The sequence below is a fragment of the Pyrgilauda ruficollis genome, unplaced genomic scaffold (assembly GCF_017590135.1).
Source record: "Pyrgilauda ruficollis isolate IOZ18807 unplaced genomic scaffold, ASM1759013v1 scaffold29, whole genome shotgun sequence".
In the NCBI taxonomy this organism is placed as follows: Eukaryota; Metazoa; Chordata; class Aves; order Passeriformes; family Passeridae; genus Pyrgilauda; species Pyrgilauda ruficollis.
In genome coordinates, this window is record NW_024524266.1 from 8,279,122 (window position 1) to 8,293,550 (window position 14,429).

The 14,429-nt window shown below is 36.6% G+C and overlaps 1 protein-coding gene across 1 annotated transcript; it reads right to left on the reverse strand.

Moving 5' to 3' along the window:
- Window positions 1-688: 688 nt before the first annotated feature.
- On the reverse strand, window positions 689-14,274 carry FANCB (FA complementation group B). Its single transcript, XM_041472381.1, has 9 exons — window positions 14,168-14,274; window positions 12,572-13,609; window positions 11,423-11,575; window positions 10,811-10,903; window positions 6,917-7,045; window positions 5,899-6,065; window positions 3,381-3,835; window positions 2,319-2,556; window positions 689-1,215 (listed from the first exon to the last, which is right to left on the reverse strand). Exons 2-9 carry the CDS (start codon window positions 13,502-13,504, stop codon window positions 795-797), a joined length of 2,589 nt encoding a protein of 862 aa, XP_041328315.1. The 5' UTR covers window positions 13,505-13,609; window positions 14,168-14,274; the 3' UTR covers window positions 689-794.
- Between the last annotated feature and the right edge of the window lie 155 nt (window positions 14,275-14,429).

Genomic DNA, 14,429 nt, shown 5'->3' on the forward strand with positions numbered 1-14,429 from the left:
CAGAGAATCATCTGACTCTGGGATTGAGCAAGCCAGTCTTCTGACTCTGAAGCTAGGTTAACATCCCAGGAAGGCCAGGACTTACCAGTGAGACTAGCCCTGCCACTAAAGTGTATGGGAATGGACCTCCCAAAGCTGAAGCAGCTTTATCATGTAATGAATTTTCATGAGTTCTTGAAATTTGGTTAAGAGGTCTGATCTGGTTCTCCACCTCCAATAAACACTCCATAAATCTGAGGGTGGACTCCAAAAGATAGGACTGAAAGGTACAGTTTTGTTCCTCAAGTGGTATCACTAGAAGTTATTTAAAAGGTTTGACATATGAAGACAAACTCTCTCTTCTTTGAATTTGTCAAACTCCATGCTCAAATTATGAATTACAATTGGTTGTATAACTTAGATCCTTCCTATACCTGTTTTAAAATTTCTAAAAAAGGGCTTACATTTTACATCTGTAAAGTCATCTTTCAAGTTCAATAGAAATATTTTTAAAGAGTACACACTGATTTTTTTTTTTTTCTAAAAAAAGTTTTTATAGTCCAGGAATTATGGAGTAGGAATTATTAGAAAATACCTTAAAAATATATTTTCAGAATCTGTAATAAAATAATGACTCAATCTTTAATATTAAATTCTTCCAATAATAATCAATTAAAATACCAGTATTTATCTGTAGAAACAACACAGAAATGCTATAGAATACAAAGCAGTATAAGTACCCATGAAAATAGAAATATTATTTAATGGTATAACTTTAATAAATTTTTTTTCAAAATAAATTTAGTCAATAGTTTCTAGGACTTGGCCAGTCTCCACACAATCATATCTGAACTGAGTTGAGCTTCTGCTATTTTCAAAGCAGTTTTCTGGTACAGGGCACCATTCAGTGTTTGGTTCATACTTTGCACACTCTCTTCCCTCTCTTTCTGAAGCTTCTTTCTGAATTTCAGGACTCCTTCCTCAGTGTCCAGTAAAGAAGCCAGAGAAGCATTACTGATTTTCTTGCCAGGCTCATTCCCCCATATCAAGCAGTTTCCAGCTTTAGTTTCTTTTAAGAAAAGAGAATTCTTCAAGGTGAGCATTTCCTTTTCCAGAGCCAGTGCTAACTTTTCAGTAAGCACTGCTTTGCTTCCAGATCTCACGAGTTTTACACTGCAGCTTGGAGGGAGAACTCTAGTAAGGCAGTGAAGGCACTGGAACAAGACAGTCAGATTTCTGTAAAACAAAATTATGATGGTGTCAAAAAAGTATACTCTGTAGCTTCTCCCATCACAGAAATATCCTAGCCAGATAACAGATCAATCCAAACACAGGAATAAAACATACAGAAAATACAAACACAGACCACAAACATGGGGCTCAGTAACTGTTAACAAAATGGGATCAAAAGTGAATAGTAACAAGTAAAATCACTTTTCAAAAGGAACAAAAAGTCTTGAGACTTAAAATTTTACGGATTGATTGCTTAAACATTTCAGTCTTTCCTCTTACATAGAGGAAATCAACTCCTAATTTGAGGAAATGACTGAACCTCACTACAAAATACTTTTACCAGTTACACCTTTTATATTTTATGTTTTAGCTTGAACTCTTCAAAACAGCGCCATTTGGCAATACCCCAGAAATACTTTTTATGTTACAAGCCTTAACCAGCTAAGTCATAAATTATGGCAGCTTTACTAAGTTGCCTAACCTGGCTTAGGAAATATTTGTCCAAGAATCTGCATAAGAAAGGACACCAGTCAGACTCTTCAGATTCTTTCCTTTTCATAATCATGGTAGATAGGAAATAACCACAGCAGAAACATGTACAAAAATTTATATTGCAATACTAAACGAAAAATTACCGAGCGAGAAATTTAAATTTAACGTAACTTGAGGTTTGTAGTTTGGTTGTTTTTTGTTTTAATATTAAAACATAAATATTTAATATTTAAGGTTTTTTAAAAATTAAAACACTTTGAGGAAAAAAATTTAAAATTATACATTATACTAAGAATAATGTAAGAAAAAAATAATATAAAATTATGATGCAGCAAAGTGAAAAGAAGGAATAGTACCAAGCAAGTATTAATGGAGACTAGATTTATTTGTAATTCAATGTTGCAGCCTAGACAAAATTAAACAACTCAGTTCAGGTTCTGCCATAATTCTGACCTGAAAACAGGTGTGTTATTGGTGATTGTTATCATATCATCATATTGGCAGCCTATTGGTTATGATTTCGGCTGCTGTTTATGGTACCAGGAAGAAACAGTGCAAAGATAAAAAAAGTGTATGGAAGATGAATATAAGCTATGCTTTTCAAGTGATTTTACCTGCAAAATATTGTTAGAACTCCTTCAAATGGATTTTTCAGGGCCCAATTAAAAATTGTACCATGGACATTTCCAGCTTTATGACAGAATATGTTGTCCTGGCATTCCTTAAATGGTGTGCACTCCATTTCTCCCAGTAACCATGAACTCACTGGAGTCAATGTGCAGTCACAAGACACAATCTGAAAGGAGAATCTGACAGACACTGCAAGGACAGCAAGTATATCTTCCATGGAACCTGCAAGAAAATACAGTACAAAAAGGTATTTGAACTAAATATTTTGATCATGCTGCATGCATTAGATGAACTTTGATTTTTGGCTCATATTCCCATGTTTTTTGGGAAGGATTTGCACCTGACTTCAGGCATTCTTTGGGAATTTGCTTCTCAACTAAATTTTTATCCCTGCTTCTGTCAAGAAAAACAGTTGATTAATGGAGCATCGCCAGTATAATGAAAGCTCTTAAGATAAACATCACCTTGCCAAAAGAAGACTATTAATAGCCTGGGATAGTAAGATGACATGTTGGCTTTAGCAGTGACACAGCATTAAAGGAAGAAAAATTAAAATTCATTACAAACAATAAAAAGGATATTTCATTACCTGAGTAAAAGCCCAGTTCAAAATCAATTCAATCAAGAATATTGAAAGAAATATAGAAATTGAATAAATTACCTTAATCTATGTGTAGATGAGGAAGAGTTTCAATTACTTTGGTATTATTTAAGAGGTAGTAGTATGTCAGAAAAAAACTTCTGTATATAATTACAGTATCTTATTTATGGAAAAAACATAGGCTTCAGCATTCTGTACTCAAACGTATCTTCAAAATGATCCTTTCCAGATACCCTTCATCACCAATGCTAGCAAAACCTTACAGCAACTCACTAAACATTTTTTCCATTTTGAAAAATGATCCATCTCCTCTTTCACCCAGCTTTAATTCCCAAAAAGTCTGTGCAGCTTGTGTTCAGAGAGAAACTTAGCTTGGCACCACCTAGAATAAACAGAAGAATCAAATATATATATTTATAAATCTGAAGTATATAAATCCATTTACCTGTACAGTAACTATTATCCCTTAGCATCTTTACTGAATATCTGCCATTTGAAATATCTTCCAGACTTAACAAAATTTTCCCACAGAGTACAGTAATCTTTTTGCTCTGCTGTAAACCATCATTCTGATCATTTTGCTTCCTGGCATGCAGAAGAACTACACAGCACACACGATGAAATGCCAGTAGTGGTGAAAGGCTGGTGACAGCAGTGACTGTCTTTGCTCCATCCAGCTGAATCCTTGAAGACCTCTTAGGAAATTCTTTTTTCAGATCATTCTTGCTATGCAAGTCCAATTTCATCTTTTTTGGAGGAGGTTCAATTTGACTTGAGGAGACTGCCAATGCTGAGAAGGCTTTGTTCAGCTTAATGATTTTACTTTGACACTTGATAATTGGAGAAATCGAAGAGAAGTCTTGATCCATCACTAGAGATAAACTGACATCACTCAGTGACCTGTGAAAATCCATACAATATGACTGTTCTTCCAGTTCACATTTTTGCCTTCTGACAAATAACCACAACTCTGCAGACATATGCAGACATTTAAGACAGAAATTCCAATACTATTCAAGTTTAAGTCATAGACTTTGCAAAGAGGCTAAGTCCTTCACATGACTGTCTCATATAAACCAAGTATAAAGATTTTTCAAAATGTGGACTGAATTTTTGAAGAACTTCTAGGTCAGATGCCTCATTTCAACCAAAAGAATCTGGATGTTTAATTCAGACAGAAAAAGCTGAAAAGTCCACGTAACCTATAAAAATACTCTGACATTTATGGATTATTTTTTAAAGATTTTACTTTCTTTTTAATAAAAGACTGCAGAAAATTCTGCCCTTTTGGGGACTAGAAGCTCTTCTGATACTCTACATTTTTATAGATATTCAAACAAAATTGAATGTAGAGTAAAATATAAGGTTTAAGATACTATTACCTTGAACATGCAGCAATTTCCTGAAATGTATGAAGTACTTTATTTATTCAACACAGGGCTCTTTCAGTGAAATCCTAATATTACTGTTCCAGATCCTCTCTCGATGAATATATTATTCTGTCAATCAATTCAATCTCAAGATGTCACTGACATTTGAAAGTCTTATGAATGTCTAATTTTCTTTACAGAGAAGTATCGCCCACCTCATAAATCAATCCATGATATCACTGCAATCTTGCATTAGTAGGAAGCACAAAAATAATCAATAAAGAATTACAGCGTTTGGGTTGGAGATAAAGCAAGTCCTTTTCCCCACAAACACAGGCTGCTGTACACAGTACTGAACTGGAGCTCACAAGACCCAGGTTCTGCTGCTGGCCTGTCAGGTAATCTTGGACAAATAGCTTGTCCACAGATCTTTCCTCAACTGTAAAAATGGGGGAGAAGGCTAGACTCCTGCTGGTTTTTAAAATCTGCTGAAGATTTATGAAGTTATAAAGGAATTAAGTATTTAACCTAAAAAAAAAGGCAAAGGCATCATCATGAAAGCTAAAAGAACAAACACGACAAAGGCAAAAACCAATCTTTTGCCTCAGTGCCTCTTAAGAGAGGCTGTCAAGAGGATGAGGTTAACTTCCTTGTAAAGTTACAGCAATCTGGCAGTTGAGAAAGAATACAGCCACAGCTCCAGCAGAATGGCCAGAGGGCCTAACAGGTCAGCTCCCTCACAGCCACCTGAATCATTTTCAGTGGCATCAGTAGACTTTGAGCTCAGCCTAACACAGCCTCAGCTACACTGCCTGTGGGAACATGGGTCAAAAGAGAAGTTCTGACTCCACCAAAGTTTATGTTACACAATTCGTGTTGTAATTTTGTATTTTACGTAATCCACTTTTTTTCACACTGTTTCAACTTAGTTCCCTCACTGTAAGGGAAAATGACATAAGTAGTATTTACAACTAGAACTGAGTAATTAAAATAAATAGAATAAATAAATAATTTTAAAGATAATTAAAAAAACCAACCAAATTATTTTGAAGGTGTAAGTACTGTATGGTTGATTGTTCCACATGATTTACACAAAATACAAGCTGTGCAAGCATTTTGATTAAGTACTTGACTAAAAAAAAAGAGTTCAAAAGCTAAGTATTAATTAGTTGGTAAGAGAACATATTTTCTTTTGTGCTTCTTGAAACAAATCAATTAAGAATGGAAAGTAGCTAACAGTAAAGCATCAGGAACTAAACTAAGACAGACCTTTATTTACAACACATACTGATGTCAGCATTGCTATGTCAACATGGACTACAAAGAGCCATAATTTTTGTCAAAGAAGACTCGTTTGTAAAAAGTCTCCAGTAATGTTGCAATTATACTGACACAACTGATTTCTGGCTGTATAATGTATTTTTCTGCAAAGTGCTAAAGAGCAAGCAACCAGTAGCAAAAATACTGACATTTGAAACACTTTATATGCACATGTTCAAAATGAGAAAGTTCAAATTTATTGCCGAACTTAACCCACATATTCATTTTCTATAAAACTACCAAGGAAATTATTGGATAAGTGTATATACTCACAAATAAAATGCTTCAGTTAGTTTTACTCCAACTACCAGGCTGTCACCCACAACACGCTGCCACAATTCCCCTGTGAAGTGCTCTGGGACTTCAGACGCCGATGATGTCTCTTTACTAAGAGAATCAGGAGGATTTTCTACATCATCCCAGAGAGAGACAAGGCCTTCCTTACAGAAAAATGTGGATTTTTAGATAAATTAAGCAGAGATTTTAGGTCTTTTTATACTGCATTACTTTGTGTTTTACCACAAGTGACTGCTGGAAGAGCTTTTAAGATACATAAAATATATAAACTAGTTTATTCTCTACAATAAATAGAATTAAATTTTCTTAAAACAGATATCATCATGTAGACTACAACTTATTCTCTCCTTGTAAACATCATATGTCAAAATCTTGACCTGTCATACAATTAATTGTCCAAAGATTTAAGGTGCTAGAATTTATATTATTGCATTTAATAGCTCAATACTTTGTTGTGCAAACCCAGAAAACTTGAAAGATGGCACGGCAGTAACTGAAAGAGATCAACAACGTTTCAATTAAATTAGGTTTCTTTTCAGCAATGTATTAAAATAAGATTTTCCTAACCTCCATCACCTTCTCAGCCCACAGTTCACTCTGCTCCCATTATAAAATCAATTTTGCTCACACAGTTCTATGACAACTAGCTTTTTGTAACATGTGAGATTACAGATTTTCAATATCCAGGCAACTGTGGCAATTAGATAAGTACACTCCCCTCATGTTTGTCACTAACTCTGTAAGAGGTTACTCCTCCATACCACTCAGTTGTCAGGAGGTTTTGTGCACATCAATTTCAAGTAGAAGCAACTAAATTTACTCCTAAATACATATATTGGCAAGTTAAGAAAATTAACCAGACTTAAATAGCAGATTAATGAGTTTTGATAGTGGCAACCCCTACAGGCAAAAGGGGTAAGTGGTTGATGACAGCACCCTCCACAAATGGCTTGGCAGAATTCAGCAGTGATCTGGCCCATCTCCTGCATTTTACCTCTTTTGAGTTTGGAAGAATATGGGTTCTTTCTTCAACAAGATCTATTAATGCTCTGCAAGACTCAAGAATAACCCTCCTTTGGAGTCCTAAATGCTGCTGCAGCTCTCGAACAGATGTACAACCAGCCTGTAAAAGTTAATCATTAGACTACTGCACATAAGAAAAGATATTAAAGCTATCAAAATATCTTTTCAGCTTTTCATTTTTATGCAAGAATCATAAATAGCATTTCTAAAAAATGTTCAAGTCATGCTACTCTCTTGTTAAAATATGAATCTCAGAATCTTGGTCTTTCAATATTAAACCTAGAGTTAAAGATAAATATTAAGGTAAACTTAATCAAATTACATAGATATTCAGATATATTTCTGTATATATATTTCTGAGTGATATCTTTCATTATTAATCCTGCTTCACTTTTTCATGGATAGTTTCATCTTCTTCTCAAGATTTGTATTGATTATTGGTCAAGTAAATATGCTGAAGAGTTGACAGATATATAAGCAGACACACATGTTGGCTGTGTCTCTGTTAAACAAAGCACAATGAAAAACCAATCAAGGCACATCAACCAAAAAAAAAGCCACAAACCAAGCAATAAAGAAAAAAAATCATGCCAGTTTCTCAGGTTTTAAGAAAGCTCCTCAAAGCTATTAAATGGAAAGGAACATCCTGACAAGTCCAATGCTCGCAAGGAGAGAGCTCAACTCTGGAATGCAAAACCAAAACTCCCTCTTCCCCATCCCCTTAGAAAGCCCCCCCAAACACAACACATATAAATCCATTATAAGCCTGAATAAAAAAACAGTTCTTGTAAGTAAAGTGATCTCCTCTGCTCAAGCTGCAATGGCAAAGGACATTTAGACCAACAGCACTCTCATGAAAAGTTTTGCAAAAAAATTATCACCAATTCAACTGAGATTCTAAGCATCAGATTCCAAGCAATAATCCAGGGCCAGACTTGACTCAAGAGATGAAAATGAAGAGTTAAGAATGAAGATGAGTCTACAATACCTTCCTAATTTAGGTCATCAGAACACTAAGCCATCATTTACTCCCACTGGAGCCAACTCCTGAATAAGCAACTGAGAACCAGAAAGCGAATGGGGAAGCACAGATGAGGAAGCAGTCAAAATGGCCAAATATTCATTGCTGTATGCTTGCTGACCAATCTGGCTTTTGCAAGCCCTTTTTCCTCCTAAAGCAGCACAAGAAAAAGACCTGAATTCCACCACATAGCAAACCCAAGACTGAGTTGTGTCCCCCTCTGTCACAAGTGACAGGCACATCCTTTCTGCTGTGTGCCAAGATGTACTGCACTACAAGCATCAGCAGGAGTTACAAGTTTTGTGCTGTAAAACTAAGAAAATAAAACTAGATCACCTTAGAAGAGAAAATAAACATGAACATAAAAACAAGGCAGTCCAGAGCCAAAGACAATAGAGCTGTGAGTAAATTCAGAATTAACAGTCCTTACAAAACTGTCAGGTAATGGGGGGAAGAACAGGCCAGTGGACATAAAGACACTTCTTTTTTTCTGCCAAAACAATCAACTAAAACCACAAGAAAACCTATAACCTCAGCTGTTGCAATGGAACTGCAGTACTCTGCCAAAGAATGTCTTCAGAAGACAAAAACAAAAGTAAAAAACAAAACTTCAAAGGAGAAAAGGCTGGATTCAGGCCCAAAATAGTGTATACGAAATAAACATAGAACAATTCAAAATTGCTCAAGCTGATCTATTTTTCAATTTCACTGCCTGCAAAATGCGGTTTATATATATTACTACGTATAACTTAAACACAACTTACTTATCCAGTGGACCATAATTCATTCCTGCCAAAGTTCTCATGTGGTTAAGAAAACAGCTGTGCAGATGTGAAACAAGGGTTAAGCAACAAGGATGCAAAAGGGCTGCATCTGCTATTTTATCTTGCTCTAAAACACAAGATTCCATGGAGACTGTGAAAACTTGATTTGATTGCAAATTCTAGAATACCTGAATTTTGATGATAAATATCAAGAGGCACCACTTCAAGACTAAATAACCTTTGAAAATTCCCAAGCTAAGCAGAGCCCATGCAGTATTGCTTCAAAACAAGCATCCTTGAAATTCAATTATATATCAGATTATAAAAGCCAGCAAGAGTACTTCATTGTTCAGCAAATATAATACAGAACAATGGGGATTTCAACAAGGTAGCAACAGTGAGGTTAAAAAGAAATATCTGCACCTACTTCCAAATTCATCAGCTTGACAACTTCAAAAATTTACAGCATTAAAACGCAGTAAATTTCCAACTGCTTACAATGTTTATGGCTAGCACGTGGCTTTGAAAATTGGAGATTAAAAAGATCTAAAAGCACAGAAATATTAGGTCTTGGGAAGGATTCTGTGTCTGTAAGAACTATATCAGCACACAATAGATAAAATAGACAGCCAGTGGCTTGTTTCCAGCAGAACCAGTAGCAAGTGCAAAGCAGAGAATTCATTTCATCCTGACACAGATTCACAGAGCTGTACAGCTGGAAGCCAGTTGGTGTACTGAAAGACCAAAGTTATGGAACATAGAATGTACAGCTGTCAATGGCAGGGTGGACAAGCTCATTAGATTCATGGAAGGAGCAGCCAATAAGAGACAGAAACTAATTTCTGCTTTGTAGAAGAGGAAAGTAATGTAATGAGTAGGGCAAGAATGCAGCAGCAAAGTCAGTTTTAAAATAGGACTGTCAAAAAAAGAAAAAAATGCAGAAACAGAAAAAGATGCATTTGGAAGGAAGACTGCACTTCTGTTAAGGCCAATAGGCCTCTAACATGCAAACTGTAAAAAAGGAGGATTGGAAGGGACCTCAAGAGGTCCTCAAAATTAATCCAGCTTCTATTTTCTTGGCCTTCTAGGAGGGAGAAACCATTTTATCCACTCAAACAGCTTTTATCTTTTGGATGATGCACTTTAGATATCTTGTTTGTCATTAGAATTAGAAAAGTCTTTTCTTTTTCAGTCTTTTCCTAATATGTCCTCCTTTTATTTATTGACTGGTAAACCATTATCAATTCATTTGCTTCATTTTTAAAGGCTGGAAATAAAACTGCCACAATACCCTACTCTGTTTTCACTAATTCTCAAGTGAAGGAATAATTACCTCCTATCTAGTCTTTAAAGTACCCTTAGCAAATTAACAGTAGCCTCACATCATTGACTCAGTATGAAATTCACGTTCTCCCCTAAAGCTTTTTTTTCTTAAATAGTCTTCCTCTTTGTCAATTATTACCCATTTGGTAGAGGCTAATATACACACTGCAAAAGCACTCACACTGGTGAGCATGTTGGGTGGGAAACACCCAAGTTTCCTCCAGTTTGTTTAATAAATTAATCTAGTTAAAAGAAGGATACATTTTAGCTTTATCTACAATACATCTCAAAACTATCCTTATAAAACCACTAGTAACAGGACCACAAACAGAAGGTGGTGAAATAACCACAGTCACCAATTTGTGCAAATGCACTCACTGGAAACCTGCTATTACTTGACCTGAAAGTTATCTATGTAATGGGGAGCAAAAGAAGTAAACATTCCAAATTTTTAAGCTGGTATTTAAACATGAGTAAAATGACTGCAAAGGAGCTCTGATAAGACAGCTTCAGCATTAACTCAAACTTTTAATTAAAATTAAGTTAGACCACTACAATTACCTAAATGCACTTATAACAACCAAGAGAACTGAAACAGACTACTACTGATTCAAGAATAAATACTTAACCATGTTGACCTTTTCCCTGAACCACTTCTTCAGGAATAACAGTATCATTAGCCTCACCCTCCAGATAATGCAATGATACAGAACAGTAATTTACAGAAAACATGGAGGCAGAACTGTTGAGTACAAACCTGTAATCTTGTTTCAAGGGCTCGGACAGTAAGCAAACCATTCTCTTGCAATCCTTCTGCAGCAGGAACATCATGTTTATAATTGATACCACTCTGAAAGAAAAAAAACAAAACCAAAACTCTGAATGAATTAAAAAGCTGAAAGTAATGTACAGGCTATTACACAGCATTATAAAAATCTGGGAGAAAATACAGCAAGCCAGGAGAATAACACTATGTCTTTTAAAAGCAAAATCCTGTTTTCTGAAAGCAATTAGAATTTGATAGTACATAATGGAAATACCCAATTATGAGAAGATAATTAACAAGCACTATGGCCTTAATTAAATTAAGGGTTCTTAGCCAAAAGGTAACCATTGTGGCAAAACTATTATGTATGTTAAGCATCTTCAGCTGCATTAATTTCCCAACAGAATGTTGATACAATCATAGAAGCAAAATAATGTCTTCAGATAATTTAAGATTACAGCAGGGAATATTGTATTCAAAGTTCAGGGCATTTCACAGCACACATCCAATTTCACTTTGCATCAATACTTTAATGATTTGTTGAGGTTTTCTTAATTTAGTAAGCACAGACTGAATAGCTGAGAAAAGGCAAGCTCAACTTACTGCATAGTTGACCTCCCCAAGATCTGTTATTTTGAATGTACTTAACACGTCTGTATTGGAGTCATCCTTAAAAAGCAGTAACAGCTGCTCACTTCCAGAGCCAATAAAATCATCCACCAGAACACACTTCACTTTTTGCCATTTGGAAGCCACCTACAGTAGAAGAGGTTTTAAAACACATTTATTAGAATAAATCTTGTATTTGAGATCTCATTTTGGTGAGGCTTGCTTTCCATTAAGAGAGAGTCTATCCAGTTGTGTGAAATATAATAATATTCAGAAGTTTCAAGCTCTCACTCTCACCCCATCATTTAGAGCCTATGTAACTCTGGAAAAAAAATAGCCATTTCTCTTTAAAGATCACTTTCCAGATTACAAGCTGCAGAGAGGATGACAACTTTTCAGTGTATTCAAACAGCTGAATGTTGTAACATTTATTTAGAAGCAGTATTCCTTGAAGATCCGTTAAAGGCATTGTACCTTTGATATTGAGAAACATCTTTGTTTCACAACTGTATAGACTGAACTATGTTTGAAAGTTAAAGACAAATTTTTATAATCGTGCCAGCAACTAAATAGCAAATAAATAAATAAATTTTTATTTCCTGACTTATAAAAGTCTTCCTGTCAGACTACTACAAAACCGTAGCAGAAACTTTGTCTCTCCTAATTTTAAGAAACAATAGCAAGGCCTTTTCCTGTCATTTTCATAAAACAACACTTTCTAGGAATAACTTTTTGTTATTAGGAATTAAAGCTCAAAAAGCTTTGATGTTCCAATGAGCAGTTTATACTTTGCAATGATATGAGGTTACTTCTAACACAAATCATCCAGGTACACTCATGACTGCCTTACAACTTCAAGTCTTCACACTATTGCAGTTTTAAATTAGCAACAGAAGCTTTGGTCAGATTCATAAATGTATTACTAAATGAGAGAATACTGGCTTCATTTTTCGATATATAAGCAAGCAATGAAAGCAAAACAATGCCATACTTTAGACAGGTTATTTTACCAGCAGCAACAATAATAAACAAATAAGAAATCTAAAGAACTTAAACATGCAGGTTTTAGTTGCAGGACTTTCAGTAAGACAATATATACAAAAAAGACCACAGTAAAAGGAAGCTGTTTAAAGCCAGCAGTACCTGTAAGCTGTCTCTCCTCCGTACGACACAGCTATTTCCAGAGGCAAAAGACACAGCAAACAGCAAATCCCTGCTGCTGGTTAGAGCCGTTTTTACTGAACATGGCTTTTGGTAGGGAAGCTCACAAACACCTTTAGGGGCACCATTTTGGAACCAAATAAGCTGGTTCTTGTGGGTTACGGCAACAAGTGATAGTCGGAGCTGTTTTCTCCATCTCTCACTCCTGCAGACGTGGACAGAAGACACCACTCTGCTGTAGGCATGAGGCATGAAGCACGCGCCACTCAGAAACTTCTGTGATTGGATTGCGTATCCGAAGAACTCACTGCCCCAGACAGCTCTGTCTGAAACAGAAAACCCATCTGGGTCTCCAGCCTCTGGCAGGCAAGCAGTTCTTATCCCTAAGACAACAGTGCCTTCACCTACAATTTCACCTGTCCACACCACACAAGAAAGATGAACAGGAGCACTTTGAACCACGCAGGTATTGGAAGAGATGTAGAAGAGCTTGTTGGCATGTCTCCACAACAGTGATGGGCCAGCAAACAACCTGATGTCTTCTTTCAGCTCATAATCCAATTTAAAATAAAAGGACGGCTCAAATTCGTTTGAACTGTGAAGCAACAACAAAAAGTATTTGACACTGTTTCGTTTTTTCTTCTTCATCAAAATGCAGGGAAGAATAATCCCTGTTCTGGAATCTGTTGTGCAGCTACAACAAATCATTTCAATTTTTGAGTGACTGGCTCCCATGCTGAATGCTCCAGAAGACTTCTGAACAAACAGCTTAGTGTCTCTATTGAAAGCCATCCTTCTGACACACAAATTCACCGTTTTATCACCTGCTTCCTCTGCTTGCTTTGGTTTTGACAATTGAAATACAAGGACTTCACCATTGTAGGACAAGAATTGATCTTGCTCACTCAGAAGCATCTTGATTTATCTTTGTGTATATTCCTCTATAAGAAAATAATGTGTCCCTGTTTCTGTCAGGCTTATTTCTTTGTGCAAATTTTAAACTTTCTGGACATTTTCCATCTACAAAAAACAAATAAGAAAAAAAATTAAATTGTTTTGGGACGAGCTGAACTGAGCCTTAAGAATAACTTTTACATTGCAAAGCGATAATACAGAAATGTTTGAGAATGAGGCCAGTATGTGCTTTGATCTCATAGATTAACAATGAAGTTAAACAAACTTGTGCTGAGAGATTTAACTAACAGAAACATTTCAGAAATGTTTCTTTACCAAAGTATGCATTCTGTGGCTATCAACAGCTGCACAGTGTAATATAAACTGATAAAAACCAAGCCACACACTCACAATTCATGTGATTGTATTGAAGAAGCCACAAATATACTGAGCAGACTGGAAAGTAACTGTGCTTTGAGCTCTAAAATTAAAGAGCCTTCTCTCGGGCGTACTGCTTGTTAATAGCTGCAATTTATTTTTTGTTAAAATTATAAGGCCTCGAAGGAGAAAGTTCTCTGAAGAACCATCCAGTCATTTTGCGGCCAAGTGGACTGACTCCCTCCCTCTGTCCCTCCTCGCCCAGAGAAGGCCCCGGGGGTCCCGAGGGAACCGCAGCCGTCTCACCAAGTTTCACTCCGCTTGCAGGACCCGCAGCGACGCCCCTCGCCCGGCTCAGGCCGCGACGCCGCCCGCTCCCGCACCAAGACCGGGGACAGACAAGGGCAGCGACCGCGGGCTCCGCGCCGGCGGGGCCGCTCCAGGCGGGGCCGCTCCAGACCGGGCCGTTCCCGGCGGGGCCGTGCCACGGTTCCCACCCAGCTTGGCCGTTCCCGGCCGGCGGGGCCGCTCCGAAGCTCCCGCCGCGGGGAGCATGACGGGAACGCAG

Coding starts and splice junctions, on each gene's coding strand:
- FANCB (XM_041472381.1), bottom strand. CDS start 13,504: ATGCTTCTGAGTGAGCAAGATCAATTCTTGTCCTACAATGGTGAAGTC. Junction 11,576..12,571: donor GGAGGAGAGACAGCTTACAG/GTACTGCTGGCT, acceptor CTTCTACTGTAG/GTGGCTTCCAAATGGCAAAA. Junction 1,216..2,318: donor GTTCTAACAATATTTTGCAG/GTAAAATCACTT, acceptor TTTGTTTTACAG/AAATCTGACTGTCTTGTTCC.